Consider the following 20,671-nt stretch of genomic DNA (forward strand, 5'->3'; position numbering starts at 1 on the left):
ATGAGTTCTGTTATACTCACAGACACCATTCAAACAGTTTTAGAAACTTTAGGGTGTTTTCTATCCATATATAAAAGTATATGCATATTCTAGTTACTGGGTAGGATTAGTAACCAGATTAAATCGGGTACGTTTTTTTATCCAGCCGTGAAAATACTGCCCCCTAGCCCCAACAGGTTAAGGTGTATGTAAACTTCTGACTTCAACTGTGTGTGTATATTTCTACACCTAGATAGTGTGTATGTGTGTGTATATACCTGTTCTGAAAGGCCCCAGAGTCTGCAACACCACCAAGCAAGCAGCACCATAAAGACCAAGGAGCTCTCCAAACAGGTCATGGACAAAGTTGTTAAGTACAGATCAGGGTTGGGTTATAAAAAAACATCTGAAACTTTGAACATCCCACAGATCACCATTAAATCCATTATTAAAAAATTGAATGAATATGGCACCACAACAAAACTGCCAAGAGAGGGCCGCCCACCAAAACTCACGGACCAGGCAAGGACGACATTAATCAGAGGCAACAAAGAGACCAAAGATAACCCTGAAGAAGCTGCAAAGCTCCACAGCAGAGATTGGAGTATCTGTCCATAAGACCAAGTACACTCCACAGAGCTGGACTTTACGGAAGAGTAGACAGAAAAAGCCATTGCTTAAAGAAGCAATGGTGTTTGTCATAAGGCATTTCCCGTCGGAGAAGAATGTACTCTGGTCAGATTAGACTAAAATGGAGCTTTTTGGCCATCAAGGAAAACTATGTCTGGCGCAAACCCAACACATCTCATCTCCCGAGAACACCATTCCTACAGTGAATCATGGTGGTGGCAGCATCATGCTGTGGGATGTTTTTCATCGGCAGGGACTGGGAAACTGGTCAGAATTGAAGGAATGATGGATGGTGCTAAATACAGGGCAATTCTTGAGGGAAACCTGTTTCAGTCTTCCAGAGATTTGAGACTGGGATGGAGGTTCACCTTCCAGCAGGACAATGACCCTAAGCTTACTGCTAAAGCAACACGAGTGGTATAAGGGGAACATTTAAATGTCTTGGAATGGCCTAGTCAAAGCCCAGACCTCAATCCAATTGAGAATCTGTGGTATGACTTAAAGATTGCTGTACACCAGCAGAACCCATCCAACTTGAATGAGTTGGAGCAGTTTTGCCTTGAAGAATGGGCAAAAGTCCCAGTGGCTAGATGTGCCAAGCTTCTAGAGACATACCCCAAGAGACTTGCAGCTGGAATTGCTGCAAAAGGTGGCTCTACAATACTCAATACTGACTTTGGGGGGGGTGAATAGTTATGCACACTAAAAAAAAACAATGTTTGTCTTATTTCTTGTTTCACAAGGAAAAATATTTTGCATCTTCAAAGTGGTAGGCATGTTGTGTAAATCAAATGATAGAAACCCCCCAAAAATCTATGTTAATTCCAGATTGTAAGGCAACAAAATAGGGAAAATGTCAAGAGGGTGAATACTTTCGCAAGCCACTGTATACGGGTACATGCCGTTGCGTAGTAACTTCATCCCCCCTCCTTGAAGCAGACGATCTGCAGGTTGAACATGGTAAGAGAGTGCAGTTTGTCAATTTTACAGCTGGCTAGCTACTTCACATGCTAATATTAGCTTTGGTATTATCATGTTTAGCTACATTTGCTTGCTAGCTACATAGACAGCCAAGAGAGAGCGTTGCATTGTGGATTTTGTAGTCGACTTGCGGTACAACAGATTCCTACAACATTTTTCACATGTTGCCCTCATCCAGGCCAAGGTGGCGAGACACGGTAGTGATGACACCATAGGCCTTGTTGATCTCTGCACCAGACAGGATGCTCTTGCCAGCATACTTGGGGTTCAACATGTATGCTGCAGTGTGTATGGGCTTCAGGCAGAAGTCTTCACGCTTTTTGATGTATTTCAGAACTGCAGTTTCCTCTGCCTGGAGCAACAGTGAAGTGGGCAGGACAGTACAGATTTCTTCTCTTACATCTGCAAGCAGAGTCTGAACATCAGACAGGATGGTATTCTCCCTCAATCCGTGCAATGGCTACTGCTATAGGTTTCAGGAGTTTCAGGCTGCTTACCACTCTCTCCCAAAATACATAATCCAGCAGGATCCTATTGATGGGGCTGTCCATATCGGCAGACTGAATATATAGCCATTTCTGGGAGAGACTCCTTCCCCTCCAGGAGACTGTCAAACATGACAACACCACCCCAATGTGTGTGGCTGGGCAGCTTCAATGTAGTGCTCTTCTCGCTTTGTGAGGTAGATTGCTGCTTTAACTTGATGACACTTCACATACCTAACCATTTCCTTGGCTCTCTTGTAGAGTGTATCCATTGTTTTCAGTGCCACGATGTCCTTGACGAGCAGGTTGAATGCATGAGCAGCACAGCCAATGGGTGTGATGTGAGGGTAGGACTCCTCCACTTTAGACCAAGCAGCCTTCATGTTCGCAGCGCTATCTGTCACCAGTGCAAATACTTTCTGTTGTCCAAGGTCATTGATGACTGCCTTCAGCTCTTCTGCAATGTAGAGACCGGTGTGTCTGTTGTCCCTTGTGTCTAGGCTCCTGTAGAATACTGGTTGAGGGGTGGAGATTGTCGTTTTATTCCTTGCCCACCAACATTCGATCACCCATCAGAGATGATTGCAATACAGTCCGCTTTCTCTATGGTTTTCTTGACCTTCACTTGAAATCTGCATCCAGCAAATGCTTAGATGGGGGGTGTATGCTGGGCGAAGAACATTCATAAATCTCTTCCAATACACATTGCCTGTAAGCATCAGAGGTGAACCAGTTGCAAACACAGCTTGAGCAAGACATTCATCAGCATTTCTCGGACTACATTCCTCCATTCAGTCCCAAAAAAATCTGATTCCAGGATGGCCATTAGCTGTTGCTGTCTATAAGGTGTCTGATTCATCATTTTCACCTCGAATAGAAGTAGAGGGACAGAGGTTGCTTGTTGTGAGCGCTGAGGGAACTTTATGCACTTGGCCAGATGATTCTGCATCTTTGTTGCATTCTTCACATATGATTTGGCACAGTATTTGCAAATGTACATGCCTTTTCCTTCTACATTAGCTGTAGTGAAATGTCTCCACACATCAGATAGTGCCCGTGGCATTTTCCTGTAAAGATGAGAAAAGAATGAGAGAACAAAATACAATTCTATGTACAGATAAAAAGTTAAGCAGTTAGATTAAACAACTTCTTTAAGATATTTTAAAATGAAACATGTATGTAAACAAGTGAGTTAACACATCAGTTAGCAGGCTCACGCAAGCTAAAACCCACATGGTAGCAAAAACTAACTAGCAGAAATTGTTAACAAGTTAGAAATGATTTAAACACACCTTGCTGTAGGTTACTATTTACTAGCTAACAAAAAATGTGTTTCATATAAAATATACTGCTCAAAAAAAGAAAGGGAACACTAAAATAACACATCCTAGATCTGAATGAATGAAATAATCTTATTAAATACTTTTTTTCTTTACATAGTTGAATGTGCTGACAACAAAATCACACAAAAATAATCAATGGAAATCCAATTTATCAACCCATGGAGGTCTGGATTTGGAGTCACACTCAAAATTAAAGTGGAAAACCACACTACAGGCTGATCCAACTTTGTAATGTCCTTAAAACAAGTCAAAATGAGCTCAGTAGTGTGTGTGGCCTCCACGTGCCTGTATGACCTCCCTACAATGCCTGGGCATGCTCCTGATGAGGTGGCGGATGGTCTCCTGAGGGATCTCCTCCCAGACCTGGACTATAGCATCCACCAACTCCTGGACAGTCTGTGGCGCAACGTGGTGTTGGTGGATGGAGCGAGACATGATGTCCCAGATGTGCTCAATTGCATGCAGGTCTGGGGAACGGGCGGGCCAGTCCATAGCATCAATGCCTTCCTCTTGCAGGAACTGCTGACACACTCCAGCCACATGAGGTCTAGCATTGTCTTGCATTAGGAGGAACCCAGGGCCAACTGCACCAGCATATGGTCTCACAAGGGGTCTGAGGATCTCATCTCAGTACCTAATGGCAGTCATGCTACCTCTGGCGAGCACATGGAGGGCTGTGCAGCCCCCCCCAAAAATGCCACCCCACACCATGAATGACCCACCGCCAAACCGGTCATGCTGGAGGATGTTGCAGGCAGCAGAACGTTCTCCACGGCGTCTCCAGACTCTGTCACGTCTGTCACGTGCTCAGTGTGAACCTGCTTTCATCTGTGAAGAGCACAGGGCGCGGCGCCAGTGGCAAATTTGCCAATCTTGGTGTTCTCTGGCAAATGCCAAACGTCCTGCACGGTGTTGGGCTGTAAGCACAACCCCCACCTGTGGACGTCGGGCCCTCATACCACCCTCATGGAGTCTGTTTCTGACCGTTTGAGCAGACGCATGCACATTTGTGGCCTGCTGGAGGTAATTTTGCAGGGCTCTGGCAGTGCTCCTCCTGCTCCTCCTTGCACAAAGGCGGAGGTAGCGGTCCTGCAGCTGGGTTGTTGCTTTCCTACGGCCTCCTCCACGTCTCCTGATGTACTGGCCTGTCTCTTGGTAGCGCCTCCATGCTCTGGACACTATGCTGACAGACACAGCAAACCTTCTTGCCACAGCTCGCATTGATGTGCCATCCTGGATGAGCTGCACTACCTGAGCCACTTGTGTGGGTTGTAGACTCCGTCTCATGCTACCACTAGAGTGAAAGCACCACCAGCATTCAAAAGTGACCAAAACATCAGCCAGGAAGCATAGGAACTGAGAAGTGGTCTGTGGTCCCCACGTGCAGAACCACTCCTTTATTGGGGGTGTCTTGCTAATTGCCTATAATTTCCACCTGTTGTCTATTCCATTTGCAGAACAGCATGTGAAATTTATTGTCAATCAGTGTTGCTTCCTAAGTGAACAGTTTGATTTCACAGAAGTGTGATTGACTTGGAGTTACATTGTGTTGTTTAAGTGTTCCCTTTATTTTTTTGAGCAGGGTATATTCACCCCACCCAGTATTGTAATCAAAACTTACCAGAAAGCATGTAGTCCTTGGCTCAGACAGTGTAGTAGTGTGGGCTCAATAGCATCTCATTAGTGTGCAAGATCTTGAGAATCAGCTGTACATGTGATGGAAGAGTTAGTTTTACCAAAATATGCCACAAGACCTAGAATTGCCTTGTGTATCCCACAAAGAAGATTCACTGTTGTAAGCTAACTATCTTTTTAAAAAAAATGAATTTAAGCAAAATTCCCGTGCTTAACTTCCCATGGAAACTTTCCGGGACAAATTTCCCGAATTTATTGGAAATTTTCCGACACTTTGCAACCCTAGTAGACTTATGTTCACATTGTGAGAGAGCAAGTGTGAGTCAGTGGTGCCTTATGACCAGGAATGTCAGTTGTGTGCTGTCTCGTGTTTGACCGTGGGCTCTGTGTGATCTAGTTTGCTGCGCCGTCACTCACTGTCCCCCTCTGCCTTTTTCTCCCCCCCTGTCTGTGCAGTCGGCGAGGCTCAGGCCTGGGCAAGCGCGGGGCAGCCGACGCTCGCCGACAAGAGAAGATGGCCGACTCGGACAACAACCAGGACGGGGCCAACTCCTCGGCCGCCCGCAATGACGAGGCCCCGCAGGGGGCTTCAGGTACAGGTACCTACTGCTGCTAGGACAGAGTTTTTCCTTCTCACATACACATGGTTAGCAGATTGCGAGTGTAGCGAAATGCTTGTGCTTATGTTTTTGACAGTGCTGCAATATCTAACAAGTAGTCTAACAATTCCACAACTACCTATTACACACATCTAAGTAAAGGAATGGAATAATAATTGTGTGTGTGTGTATATATATATGTGTGTGTGTGTGTGTGTGTGTGTGTGTGTGTGTGTATATGTGTGTGTGTGTGTGTGTGTGTGTATATATGTGTGTGTGTGTGTGTGTGTGTATATATGTGTGTGTGTGTGTATATATGTGTGTGTGTGTATATATGTGTGTGTGTATATATGTATGTGTGTGTATATATGTGTGTGTGTGTGTATATATGTGTGTGTGTGTGTATATGTGTGTGTGTATATATGTGTGTGTGTGTGTGTATATGTGTGTGTGTGTGTGTGTGTGTATATGTGTGTGTATATATGTGTGTGTGTGTGTGTGTGTGTATATGTGTGTGTGTGTGTGTGTATATGTGTGTGTGTGTGTGTGTATATGTGTGTGTGTGTGTGTGTATATGTGTGTGTGTGTGTGTGTGTGTGTGTGTGTGTATATGTGTGTGTGTGTGTGTGTGTATACGTGTGTATGTATGTATACGTGTGTATGTATGTATACGTGTGTATGTATGTATACGTGTGTATGTATGTATATGTATGTATACGTGTGTATGTATGTATACGTATGTATACGTACGTATGTATACGTATGTATATGTACGTGTGTATGTATATATACGTGTGTATATGTATATATACGTATACATACATACGTATACATATATATACATGTATATATGTACATATGTGTGTGTGTGTGTATATGTGTGTGTGTGTGTGTGTGTGTGTATATGTGTGTATACGTGTGTATGTATGTATACGTGTGTATGTATGTATACGTGTGTATGTATGTATACGTGTGTATGTATGTATACGTATGTATATGTATGTATATATACGTGTGTATGTATATATACGTGTGTATATGTATATATACGTATACATACATACGTATACATACATACGTATACATATATATACATGTATATATGTACATATATGTGTATGTATCTATATATGTACATATATATGTGTGTGTGTGTGGATGAGCAGTGACTGAGTGGCGTAGGCAAGATATGTAAACATTATTAAAGTGGCATTATTTTAAGTGACTAGTAATCCATTTGTTAACCTGTTGGGTCTAGGGGGCAGCATTTGCACGTCTGGATAAAAAAAATGTACCCGATTTAATCTGGTTACTAATCCTACCCAGTAACTAGAATATGCATATACTTATTATATATGGATAGAAAACACTCTAAAGTTTCCAAAACTGTTTGAATGGTGTCTGTGAGTATAACAGAACTCATTTGGCAGGCAAAACCCTGAGACATTTTCTGACAGGAAGTGGATACCTGATGTGTTGTATTGACTTTAAAGCTATCCCATTGAAAGACACAGGGGTTTAGGAATATTTTGGCACTTCCTATTGCTTCCACTAGATGTCACCAGCCTTTACAAAGTGTTTTGAGTCTTCTGGAGGGAGATCTGACCGAACAAGAGCCATGGAACGGTGATGTCCCATTAGACACCTGGCGCGCTACTTCATGTTGGGTACCCTCGTTCCAATACGTTATAAAAGGCTATGCATTCGTCCACCTTGAATATTATTCATGTTCTGGTTAAAAAAGGCCCTAATGATTTATGCTATACAACGTTTGACATGTTTGAACGAACGGAAATATATTTTTTCCCCTCGTTCATGACGAGAAGTCCGGCTGGCTTACATCATGTGCTAACGAGACGGAGATTTTTGGACATAAATGATGAGCTTTTTTGAACAAAACTACATTCGTTATGGACCTGTGATACCTGGAAGTGACATCTGATGAAGAGAATCAAAGGTAATGGATTATTTACATAGTATTTTCGATTTTAGATCTCCCCAACATGACGTCTAGTCTGTATCGCAACGCGTATTTTTCTGGGCACAGTGCTCAGATTATTGCAAAGTGTGATTTCCCAGTAAGGTTATTTTTAAATCTGGCAAGTTGATTGCGTTCAAAAGATGTAAATCTATAATTCTTTAAATGACAATATAATATTTTAACAATGTTTTCTAATTTTAATTATTTAATTTCTGACGCTGACTTGACTGCCGGTTATTGGAGGGAAACGATTTCCTCAACATCAATGCCATAGTAAAACGCTGTTTTTGTATATAAATATGAACTTGATAGAACTAAAAATGCATGCATTGTCTAACATAATGTCCTAGGAGTGTCATCTGATGGAGATTGTAAAAGGTTAGTGTATCATTTTAGCTGGTTTTATGGTTTTGGTGACCCTGTCTTTGACTTGACAAAACATTACACACAACTCTTGTAAATGTACTGTCCTAACATACTCTAAATTTATGCTTTCGCCGTAAAACCTTTTTGAAATCGTAAAACGTGGTTAGATTAAGGAGATGTTTATCTTTCAAATGGTGTAACATAGTTGTATTTTTGAAAAATTTGAATTTTGACATTTATTTGGATTCAAATTTGCCGCTCTTGAAATGCACCTGCTGTTGATGGAGTGCACCACAGGTGGCACGCTAGCGTCCCACCTAGCCCCAAGAGGTTAAAGTGGCCAGTGATTTCAAGTCTGTGGGCAGCAGCCTCTCTGTGTTAGTGATGGCTGTTTAACACTCTGATGGCCTTGATATAGAAGCTGTTTTTCAGTCTCTCGGTCCCAGCTTTGTTGCACCTGTACTGACCTGGCCTACCTTATGAGAGAAATCGGTTGTTATTCTGATAATGAAAATGGTGATGTAACAGTTATTTTCTCTCTCCAGCTTCTAGTTCAGTGGCCGGCGCTGTAGGGATGACCACATCCGGTGAGAGTGAGTCCGATGACTCTGAAATGGGCAGACTCCAAGGTATGACGATCACAGTTTTCCTTAGATACAGGTTCCAGGGGCCTCCTGAGCGGTGCGGTGTTCTAAGGTACTGCATCGCAGTTGCTAGCTGTGCCACTAGAGATCCTGGTTCAAGTCCAGGCTCTGTCGCAGCTGGCAGCGACCGGGAGACCAATGGGCGGCTCACAATTGGCCCAGCGTCGTCCGGGTTAGGGGAGGGTTTGGCCGGCAGGGATGTCCTTGTCCCATCGCGCTCTAGCGACTCCTGTGGCGGCCGGGCTGACACGGTCACCAGGTTTACGTTGTTTCCTCTGTCACATTGGTGTGGCTGATTTCCGGTTTAAGCAGGCATTGTGTCAGGAAGTAGTGCGGCTTGGTTGGGTCGTGTTTCGGAGGACGCATGGCTCTCGACCTTCGCCTCTCCCGAGTCCGTATGGGAGTTGCAGTGATGCGACACAAGACTGTAACTACCAATTGGATACCATGAAATTTGGGAGAAAAAGGGGTGAAAGTAAACAAATATATATACACACAAATTGATACAGGTGCCAATGTTCCTGTCGAAGTTCCCTGTCAGCCCCTGTTGGTGTTGCTGGGTCTTTGGTTGTTGTCTAACCTGGCTGTTTTCTCCCCACAGCCCTGTTGGAGGCCAGGGGTCTACCCCCACACCTCTTTGGGCCCCTGGGACCCCGTATGTCCCAGCTGTTTCACAGAACCATAGGCAGTGGAGCCAGTAAGTACTACACTTTCCGTGTCCAGAATCCATTTTATTACCACTTAACATCTGTGATCAAGATGTTTATATTCTCTCTCAGGGGAGGTGTTGAGTTCACTTATGTCTGTCTTTATTCTTCTAACCCGCTATTGACTCAACTGTAATCCAAGTGTATGCTTACTGCACTCCTGGCAGGGCCCATATTAAAAACATTTCTCAGAGGAGGAGTGCTGATCTAGGGTCTGATCCCCTCGCCATATAATCTTATTCAGTTTGATTTTAAAGGCTAAACTGATCCTATATCAGCACTCTTGTGAATACTGACCCTGCTGTTTAGTCTCTACTCTGACCTGCTTTATCCCTCTTCTCCCAGGCTCCAAGGCTCAGCAGCTGCTGCAGGGCCTGCAGGCCACCGGTGACGAGTCCCAGCAGCTCCAGGCCGCCATCGAGATGTGCCAGCTACTGGTGATGGGCAACGAGGAGACGCTAGGAGGCTTCCCTGTGAAGAGCGTGGTGCCCGCGCTGGTGAGTCACTCAATGCTTTGTCCACCTTTTTTTGTTTTCAGTCATTTTACACGGTCTTGATTTGCTAAGTCTGTTATTCCCCTCTTCTCTTCCTCACAGATCACGTTGTTGCAGATGGAGCATAATTTTGACATTGTGAGTATCCTGAGCTTCTATCTTTGGGGGGGGGGGGAGTGATAATTGATTTTCACCATGACATTAGGCCTACATTGCAGGTGCTGAAATGTTTCGCAAAGAATGTGCAACACTGCACTCTGTCTCCTAGTTACATTTGGTTGCCTAAAACCATACCTGAGCAGTGTTAACTGTATGGTTCCAGCCAACATGATTGATTTGTGGTTATGCTTGTGACAACTGTATCTTACCCCGTGACTCTGCTCAGATGAACCACGCCTCCCGTGCTCTCACTTACATGATGGAGGCGCTGCCTCGGTCCTCTGCTGTGGTCGTGGACGCCATCCCCGTCTTCCTGGAAAAGGTAGGATGACCCCCTCTGCTCAGGTTCAGAAGGCACTAAACACACGCTTTGAAACGGAAACGTTCTCCTTAAATTTTAAGTACTACCTAGTCCTTTGAAAACATGTTCCACCAATTCATGCCTACTGAATGCACCCCAAGTATTTCTAACCCACACGTTGTTCTTCTCTTGTCTTCCATTTCTGTCATTCTCTCATGTTCTTGTTCCCTCTTCATTCATATGCGGTCATAAACCGGTGGTGGATATGCTAATGCATCTCTCTCGCTCTCTCTCTCTCTCTCTTTGCCTGCAGCTTCAGGTGATCCAATTCATTGATGTGGCGGAGCAGGCCCTGACAGCCTTGGAGATGTTGTCAAGGCGTCACAGCAAAGCCATCCTGCAGGCTGTAAGTGTTTCTCCCTCTCTCCCACCTGTGGCTCAGCTCTCTCTCTCTCTCTCTCTCACTCTCTCACTCTCTCACATCATCTCTGCTCCCTACCCAGGTCTCATGGGCTCACCTTAAAATAAGTGTTAACAGTGGTGGCTGTATGATAGCTGCGCAGCAGGTTAGCCGGAAATAGACGGCTTTTAAAAACGACAAATTAAAAATAGTCAATAAATAAAACTGTTGCTGGCCAAAAAGACCGGGAGTAAAAAAATCCCATTGAAAAAGAATGCTTTTTATTAATTGATTGACATACAGTTGACTGTCACGCTAGGTTAACCTCTGTGCTAGGTGGGACGTTTGCGTCGCACCCTAGTCAACAGCCAGTGGAATCGCGTGGCGCGAAATACAAATACTTAAAAAATGCTGTAACTTCAATTTCTCAAACATATGACTATTTTACACCATTTGAAAGATAAGACTCTCGTTAATCCAATCACGTCTGATTTCAAAAAGGCTTTATAGCGAAAGCAAAACATTAGATTATGTCAGGAGAGTACTGTTATTACAGCTGTCATTCACAAGGGAGAATTGTAACTCATGTCTACATTTACATGGTGTTAGGTAAAATTTTTATTGTGATTATGAATAGTCTTATGACGGGGGAGAGCAGTTGTTGTGAAAGAGCTCTTTGTTTTATTGTTGTGATTTAAATTGTTTTGTAAGAAAGTACTTATATTATTTTTCTTACCAACACAATTGATTTATTGCATGCAGGTCTCAATATGTGACTGCTTTTATAAGGTTTAGAGCAAAAAAAGTATTTTCAATTTCTTCATCAGATAACACTCCTAGGACATTATGTTATACAATACATGCATGTTTTGTTCAATCAAGTTCATATTTATATCAAAAAACAGCTTTTTACATTAGCATGTGATGTTCAGAACTAGCATACCCACCGCAAACTTCCGGTGAATTTACTAAATTACTCATGATAAACGTTGACAAAATACATAATTATTTTAAGAATTATAGATACCGAACTCCTTTATGCAAACGCTATGTCAGATTTTAAAATAGCTTTTCGGCAAAAGCACATTTTGCAATATTCTGAGTACATAGCTCGGCCATCACAGGCTAGCTAATTTGACACCCACCAAGTTTGGGGCTCACTATACTCAGAATTACTACTAGAAAAATGTGATTACCTTTGCTGTTCTTCATCAGAATGCACTCACAGGACTTCTACTTCAACAACAAATGTTGTTTTGGTTCCAAATAATCCATAGTTATATCCAAATACCTCAGTTTTGTTCGTGCGTTCAGGTCACTATCCGAAGGGTAACGTGCGAGCGCATTTCGTGACAAAAATTTTCGAAATATTCCATTACCGTACTTCGAAGCATGTCAAACGCTGTTTAAAATCAATTTTTATGCTATTTTTCTCGTAAATAGCGATAATATTCCAACCGGGCAACGTTGTATTCATTCAAAGGCTGAAAGAAAAAAATGTAGAAGTCTCGTGTACGCGCATCTCAGTCTCACTGTCCCCAGGCTGACCACTTACAAACTCTGCTGCTGTACTTTTCCCAGAGACAGCAGACACCCATTTTGAACATTTTTGAAACCTGTATGTTTTAGTTCATGAGACATGTCTTACCTGGCTTCAAAGTAGCCTATAGGCAAAATCTGACCGTGGAGGCAATTATTTTCTATAGACTTTATAGGCGGTGTGTGAGTTTCAAGTTTGGGGAGTTTGTATCCTACCGTTCTGCATGCCAGTTATGTTCATATGTGCATTTTTGTGGAACAGTCATGTAAAGAAAAAATGTTTGTTTCTCAATCATTGTCACGTGGTTACTCATAAAAATCTGAATGAATCATTAAGTCAACTAATGCGAGATCACCAGGCTCTACCTTATGAACACTTTGGCTACCACGTGATCCGTCGACAGCTAAAGAACTCATAGCCTAAAGGCCAATGCAGCAGTAGGCCTATAACTTCCATTGTTCTTTCACACAGGGGATTGGTGATTATTGAAGGGGAGATTGTTGGAAAGATTTTTCAAATAGCTTGCTGTGAGGAGAATGAGAATGGTAAATGACTAATACATGCATTTGGAAAGAAGTAGAATGTGCTCAACCAACGTAAGCAGAGGTGCAACCTAAAAATGTCTCGACATCATTGGACAGGAAAAGGCACAATGCTTGCTCACCATAAAAATAAATAAAACAATTTTTTTTTTTTTTTTTTTAGACAAGGTTAAAAGATTGACGTTTCGGTCTTCAATGGCGTGCATTAACAGGAATGTATGGCGACGTAAACTACAAGACCGCGTATGTGGACACCTGCTCGTCGACCATCTCATTCCAAAATCATGGCATTAATATGGAGTTGATTTCCCCTTTGCTCCATCTTTAGATTCCCCCTCTAAGTTTCTAACAGATTTTCCTCTGTCCCATATGGAACTGCTATCAGGGGTGCTTTTTAGAATTGTGTTTGGAAACGTTGTAGTGGCTGCTTCATTACATGAGTTGCATGTTCTGTTAATATGCATTACCATAATGTAAATGAGATTTCTGTCATTCTGAGCAGTGTGGAGGGGTAGCCCTGATGGGTTATGCACCCAATGCATATAGGTCTAGTAAATTCTCAAATGGATGTTTAATTAAAATCGTCACATTGTCCGGTGCCAGATCTTAACTTAACAGAAACCCTGTTGTGTAGTAATTTAAATGTTATGTACAGGGATGGAAAGATGAACGGAAGCCATTTTGAATTCAACAATTTGGTCAGAGATCCCTCAGTGTTGACGGCCAACTTTGTGTCTGAATGATAGTTGTGCAGAATAGGAATATCGCTTTAAGAAATGAAACGGAGTAGAATGGAAGCCATTTTTGTATTCACACATTTTATGGGACCCCTCCGTTTCAATTTATTTTTGAAAGATCTAAATCTGTCCCCATATGTGCCATCTATCCCTATCCTTGTGTATAACTGTGGGGTATTTCCTGTGTCATGCAGGGTGGCCTCGCTGACTGTCTGCTGTACCTGGAGTTCTTTAGCATCAACGCCCAGAGGAACGCCCTGGCCATTGCCGCCAACTGCTGCCAGAGCATCACCCCTGACGAGTTCCACTTTGTCTCTGACTCTCTGCCACTGCTGACCCAGAGACTCACACACCAGGTACACACACGTTCACCTTTTACATGCTCTATGTTGCAGGTGAGGTTGGTGTTGTCTGTGGCATGTTACCTGTGAAGACGCGTCAATTGTCTAATGTGGTTATTCCCCCCCCCCCCCCCCCCCCCCCCCCGTACAGGATAAGAAATCTGTCGAAAGCACTTGTCTCTGTTTTGCCAGACTGGTGGATAACTTTCAACACGAGGAGGTGAGTGAGACGGTTCTACTCGACACATTTCTATGGCTCTAACATCTCTCACCCTCCCGAGCAGACCCATGATGACGTCATCACTATGACTGACCCTTGACCTCTGTATGGCCATTGTCCACAGAACCTTCTGCAGCAGGTGGCCTCGCGGGATCTGCTGACCAACATCCAGCAGCTGCTGGTGGTCACCCCGCCTGTGCTCAGCTCGGGCATGTTCATCATGGTGGTGCGCATGTTCTCCCTCATGTGCTCCAACTGCCCCTGTCTGGCCGTGCAGCTCATGAAGCAGAGTGAGTGGCTCACAGACCGACCGACACACACACACACACGCGCTTTCTATCGGTGCGTATTTACACTTTTCACTTGAATAAAGCCTAACAATGCAGTTTACAAAATCTTGGGGAAGTGAAATATATAATGGCAGTCTAAATGCCTCCAAGGCTAAAGTAACTGACTGTGTCTAAGCCAGTTTCCTGTGGAAAGAGTGAACTAAGGATGTTGTCTTTGTTCAGATATTGCAGAGACTCTGCGCTTCCTTCTGTGCGGCGCGGCCAACGGTAGCTGCCAGGAGCAGATTGACCTGGTGCCCCGGAGCCCACAGGAGCTCTATGAACTTACCTCACTCATCTGGTAAGGAATCCCCTCTGCTGCTGCTTTCAACGTTACAACAACCTTTTCTGTCCCAATGGTGGACGTACATAAAGATGGCGGCCTCCATGCACTTACCACATGCCTTGTTTGCGAAGTTCACTATTGCACTTTGCTAACTGTCTTTTTGTTGTCCCCACCACCAGCGAGCTAATGCCCTGCCTTCCTAGAGAGGGCATCTTTGCTGTGGACCTCATGCTGAAGAAGGGCAGTGCCCAGGCCACAGAGGGTGCCATCTGGCAGTGGAGGGACGACCGGGGCCTGTGGCACCCCTACAACCGCATCGACAGTCGCATCATTGAGGTAAAGAACAGACATGCTGCTCCATTATAGGGACTTTCTTTTCATCCAGACTTGGGGCCCCGAGTTTTTCCTCTTCAGGTTGTCTGGGAAAACTCTTGGCCCTACCTATACTACAACAAAGTAGACCTTCTTTGTATGTTGTGAGCTGTGTGAATCCCCTGTGCAGCCCAGTGTTACACTAACGTCTGGGGGTGTCTGGTTCTCTCTTCCTCTCCAGACGGCCCACCAGAACGGAGAGGACGAGATCAGCCTGTCCACCCTGGGCCGCGTCTACACAATCGACTTCAACTCTATGCAGCAGATCAACGAGGACACTGGCACAGCACGGGGTATCCAGAGGAAACCCAACCCCTTAGCCAACCCCACTACTGGTGAGAGACACACCACCATTACTTCCAGTGATAGATTATCCCCAAACTGGTGTCAGTTGTATGTAGTATAATGCCCTGATTGGTTCTGAGACTAGCTCTATTCACCTAAATTTATAGCTTGGTCCCAGCCCCAAGTTATTGGTCCTTTGAACAAAGTAGTCCCATTGAGGAAAGATGACCTCTTTCCCAATGGAGAAATGCTCAAGAGAGGCAGCTCTTGAAGCGTCTCTTTGTAAACTTTTGTGAAATTGAACAAGCTACTTAGTTTTTTTTCCTGCGCTAGCTGATGGAATCCAATTTCTCCTTTTGAGTCAAAAGAACTATCAAATCTTACATGAGTTTTCCCCTTTCTGTCCCCCAGGGGGTCACCAGGAGGTGAGGCGGGAGGATGCACGGGCCCAGCTGATGAAGGAGGACCCTGAGCTGGCCAAGTGCTTCATCAAGACCCTGTTCGGGGTGCTGTACGAGGTGTACAGCTCGTCGGCCGGCCCAGCCGTCAGACATAAGTGCCTCCGAGCCATCCTCAGGATCATCTTCTTCGCCGATGCCGAGCTCCTCAAGGACGTGCTGAGGAACCACGCTGTGTCCAGGTGAACTTTTGCCCACAACCTTGGGGTGCTCTTGAGTCAAGATGTCTGTCTCCATGGACACAAAGCAATAGCCAGTACAGCATGTGTCTTTACACTACACCTGAACCTCAGCATTTGTCTGTTTCCTTCTCCCAGTCACATTGCCTCCATGCTGTCCAGCCAAGACCTGAAGATTGTAGTTGGCTCTCTGCAGATGGCTGAGATCCTCATGCAGAAGCTGCCCGACGTATTCAGTGTCTTCTTCAGAAGAGAAGGTAATGGATCCTGTCTACGTCTCCTCCCCAGAGGAGCTGACCTGTAATGATCCAAAACACCGCTGAAACGCAGCTCTTTTCTAGCACCAGGAGAGGACCTGTTATGATGGATCCTCCACTGCTATTTGAGCTTCAATGAATTTTAGCAAAGTCAGAAAATTAATGTCACACCGCAATGTACTTTGTCATGGACCATAGAAAGCTGTTTATCCAGCTAAATGTCATAGATTTTCCATGATTTATTGAATCACAATTTCTTACACCATCCTCTTCAATATCAGAGAATCGTGAAAAGAGGAATTTCAATGTATTCCATCTCCCCTCTCCAGGTGTGATGCACCAGGTGAAGAACCTGGCTGAGTCAGAGGCCTTCCTCACCAGTCCCCCAAAGGCGTGTACCAGCGGCACAGCTAGCTTGTGTACCACCACCATCAGCACTGCGACCACTACGGCGGCCTCCAACGCCACCCCAGACCTGGGCTCGCCTAGCTTCCAGCACAGCATGGACGACTCACTAGACCTCAGTCCACAGGGGTGAGAACGAGTACTAAATACATGTGAATGTGCACGTATGATAGGTCAGATATACCACACAGAAGTACACTCTCACACTCCTCCATAGAACAACATTAATCTGTCCTTCTCTCCTAGGCGATTAAGTGATGTGCTGAAGAGAAAACGTCTGCCTAAGAGAGGGCCCAGAAGGCCCAAGTACTCTCCTCCCAGGGACGACGACAAAGTAGACAATCAGGGTAATTGTTATTGGAACTCTCCTACAATCTCTAAGACTGGATGCAAATGGATCTCACAGGTGACACTAAAGCTAAATGTCACTGATACATTTGTAGCACTAAAGGTAAAATTCCTTGACCAAAAGTATGTGGACACCTGAACACCTCATTCTAAAATCATGGGCATTCATGTGGAGTTGGTCCCCCCTTTGCTGCTATAACAGCCTCCACTCTTTTGGGAAGGCTTCCCGCTAGATGTTGGAACATCCATTCAGCCACGAGCATTGGTGAGGCCGGGCACTGATGTTGGTCGGTTAGGCCCTGGCTCACATTCGGCGTTCCAATTCATCCCAAAGGTGTTTGATGGGGTTGAGGTCGGGGCTCTGTGCAGGCCAGTCAAGTATGGACCTCGTTTTGTGCACGGGGGCATTGTCATGCTGAGACAGGAAAGGGCCTTCCACAAAGTTGAAAGCGCAGAATCGTCTAGAATGTCATTGTATGCTTTAGTGTTAAGATCTCCCTTTACTGGAACTAAGGGGCCTAGCCTGTACCAGGAATAACAGCCCCAGACCATTACTCCTCCACCAAACTTTACAGTTGGCACTAGGCATTGGGGCAGGTAGCGTTGCATCTCCTTGCATCCGCCAAACCCAGATATTGGTCCGTCGGACTGCCAGATGGTGAAGTGTGATTCGTCACTCCAGAGAACGCATTTCCACTGCTCCAATGGTGGCGAGCTTTACGCCACTCCAGCCGACGGTTGGCATAGGGCATGGTGATCTTAGGCTGTTGTGCGGCTGCTCGGCCATGGAAACCCATTTCATGAAGCTCCCGACGAACACTTCTTGTGCTGACGTTGCTTCCAAAGGCAGTTTGCCACCGAGGACAGACTATTTTTACGCGCTTCAGCACTCGACGGTCCGTTTTGTGAGTTTGTGTGGCTTACCACTTCGCGGCTAAGCCGTTGTTACTCTTAGACATTTACACTTTACAATAATAGCACTTACACTTGACTGGGGCAGCTCTAGCAGGGCAGAAGTTTGACGAATTGACTTGTTGAGAAGTTGGCATCCTATGACGGTGCCACGTTGAAAGTCTCTGAGCTCTTCAGTAAGGCCATTCTACTGTCAATGCTTGTCTATGTAGATTGCATGGCTGTGTGCTCGATTTTATACACCTGTTAGCAACGGGTATGGCTGAAATGGACAAATCCACTAATTTTAAGGGATGTCCACACACTTTTTTGTGTAATATGTGTGTACTGAACCAAAATATAAACGCAACATGTAAAGTGTTGGTCCCGTGTTTCATGAGCTGAAATAAAAGATCCCAGAAATAAATAAAAGCTTATTTCTCTCAAATTGAGCACAAATTTGTTTACATCCCTGTTAGTGAACATTTCTCCTTTGCCAAGATAATTCATCCACCTGACAAGTGTGGCATATCAAGAAGCTGATTAAACAGCATGATCATTACACAGGTGGACCTGTGCTGAGGACAATAAAAGGCCACTCTAAAATGTGCAGTTGTCGCAACACAATTAAAAATATATATATTTTACCTTTATTTAAACTAGGCAAGTCGGTTAAGAACAAATTCTTATTTTCAATGACGGCCTAGGAACAGTGGGTTAACTGCCTTGTTCAGGGGCAGAACGACAGATTTGTACCTTGTTAGCTCGGGGATTTGAACTTGCAACCTTTTGGTTACTAGTCCAACGCTCTAACCACTAGGCTACGCTGCCGCCCCGGTCCGTCGGACAATACCACCAATGTTTTGAGGGGGTGTGCAATTAGCATGCTGACTACAGGAATGTCCACCAGAGCTGAATTTAGTGTTCATTCTCTACCGTAAGCCACCTCCAACATCGTTTTAGAGAATGTGGCAGTACATCCAACCAGCCTCACAACCGCAGACCACGTGGAATCACAGCTACCCAGGATCTACACATCCAGGTGGTGGGGGGGGGGGGTGCTGAGGAGTATTTCTGTCTGTAATAAAGCCCTTTTGTGGGGAGAAACTCATTCTGATTGGCTGTCCCTGGCTCCCCAGTGTGTGGCCCTATGCCCTCCTAAGCCCACCCATTGCTGCACCCTTGCCCAGCATGTGAAATTCATAGATTATGGCCTAATGCATTTATTTCAGTAGACTAATTTCCTTATGAACTGTAACTTGGTGAAATACTTGCACTTTGCGTTTTATGTTTTTGTTCAGTAATATAAACGTGTGGGTTTTTTACTATGACATTGTTTTGCGTTCGTTCAAATCAACAAAATTCAACACTGTATGTTATCTGCAGCCAGCCACTACTCTGGCTTGCCTGTTCATTACTAAGTGCAAGAGCAACTCGACATATGGCATCGTTGGTCTCCATGCCTCTTTGTGCCTGGACTCCTGGTATATCGGTCGTGACAGACATTTATGCAGAATGCAAACTGACACCGTGTGATTTTCTTGACCTAAAATAAATAAATGCCTCATGACTAGACTCTGGTGTCTATTTCAAACTACTGTAGCAGTGTTTCCCAAACTTTCCCAAACCAAGGGGTGCAAGTTTTGTTTTTTGCCCTAGCACTACACAGCTGATTCATATAATCAACTAATCATCAAGCTTTTGATTATTTCAATCAGCTGTCTAGTGCTAGGGCAAATACCAAAACGTTCACCCCTTTGGGGTCCCCAGGACCGAGTTTGGGAAACGCTGAACGTTTCATCCTGTGACTAACCGTTTCTGTTTCTACAGCCAAGAGTCCTACCACTACTCAGTCCCCCAAATCCTCCTTCTTGGCCAGTCTGAACCCCAAGACCTGGGGCAAGCTGGGTGCCCAGACCAACAGCACCAACTCTGAGCCCTCTCGCACGGCCGGGGTGAGCGGCCTGGCACGCGCCCCTCCCAAGGACTCAGTCTCCAACAACAGGTACGTCAAAGACTAATGTGGTGGTGGTGATGACAACATTGTTGTTTTTCTAGCAGTGTTGGTAGTACTGATGATAAAGTTGGTAGTTGTGGTGACCTATAATAGTAGTGTTGGTAATTATCATTAGCTCGCTCAGAATGTTATTAGGGTTGCGTTCATTCAGAAAAATGGTGTGAAACGGTAATTTCAACGGAAACGGTGCTGTTCTGAAAGATCAGTTGAAAATCGTGGAGGGGTTGGGTTGTGCAAATATGAGGATTCAAAATGCACCGCTCCCCTTTTTTTTATATATATATATATATATATATCTGTGTGTTGGGGTGTAGCTTGAATATATATATATATATATATATATATATATATATATATATATATATATATATATATATATATTCAAGCTACACCCCAACACACAGAGCAAACGTTCTGTTCAAGAACATTGAATGTTTTGGGGAAGGTGTCGTTCAGTAAAAACTGTCACGTAATGTAGCAAGTGTTTAATCCAGGGGTGTCGAACTAATTTTGCCCTGCATTCGGCATTCCCCAAGGTCCTGAGAGCCGCACTTAAAATTGAATGGGTTCATGGGCCGGATCTGGCACTTGAACGTATGTTTGGCACCCCTGGTTTAATTGATCGTGCTTTCAATTCCTCCTGGATCCAAGCTCTCTCCCTTCGGACAACCTCCTCCAATGGGTTTTGAGAGGGACTGGAGGAATTAAGGACTGGAGGAAACAATCTTTTGACGGCTTGTAATATCTTCAGACAACCCTG

The 20,671-nt window shown here is 44.5% G+C and overlaps 1 protein-coding gene across 15 annotated transcripts in view; it reads left to right on the forward strand.

Moving 5' to 3' along the window:
* LOC106612584 (E3 ubiquitin-protein ligase TRIP12) overlaps window positions 1–20,671 on the forward strand; it is a 73,937-nt gene that overhangs the window by 37,803 nt on the left and 15,463 nt on the right. For 5 of the 15 annotated variants that reach the window (XM_082956246.1, XM_082956245.1, XM_082956247.1 and 2 more), the window contains 18 exons: window positions 5,500–5,652; window positions 8,545–8,628; window positions 9,245–9,340; window positions 9,696–9,847; window positions 9,947–9,982; window positions 10,230–10,325; window positions 10,618–10,710; window positions 13,718–13,879; window positions 14,016–14,084; window positions 14,209–14,374; window positions 14,597–14,714; window positions 14,879–15,035; window positions 15,253–15,406; window positions 15,768–15,996; window positions 16,132–16,250; window positions 16,580–16,784; window positions 16,902–17,002; window positions 19,725–19,899. In XM_082956246.1, coding sequence (XP_082812372.1) covers window positions 5,500–5,652; window positions 8,545–8,628; window positions 9,245–9,340; window positions 9,696–9,847; window positions 9,947–9,982; window positions 10,230–10,325; window positions 10,618–10,710; window positions 13,718–13,879; window positions 14,016–14,084; window positions 14,209–14,374; window positions 14,597–14,714; window positions 14,879–15,035; window positions 15,253–15,406; window positions 15,768–15,996; window positions 16,132–16,250; window positions 16,580–16,784; window positions 16,902–17,002; window positions 19,725–19,899 — 2,365 coding nt within the window. The remainder of the gene's footprint in view (window positions 1–5,499; window positions 5,653–8,544; window positions 8,629–9,244; window positions 9,341–9,695; window positions 9,848–9,946; window positions 9,983–10,229; window positions 10,326–10,617; window positions 10,711–13,717; window positions 13,880–14,015; window positions 14,085–14,208; window positions 14,375–14,596; window positions 14,715–14,878; window positions 15,036–15,252; window positions 15,407–15,767; window positions 15,997–16,131; window positions 16,251–16,579; window positions 16,785–16,901; window positions 17,003–19,724; window positions 19,900–20,671) is intronic. The other 10 variants (XM_045724455.2, XM_045724456.2, XM_045724462.2 and 7 more) reach the window with 4 other exon arrangements.

The sequence above is a fragment of the Salmo salar genome, chromosome 09 (assembly GCF_965601325.2).
Source record: "Salmo salar chromosome 09, fSalSal1, whole genome shotgun sequence".
Lineage (NCBI taxonomy): Eukaryota > Metazoa > Chordata > Actinopteri > Salmoniformes > Salmonidae > Salmo > Salmo salar.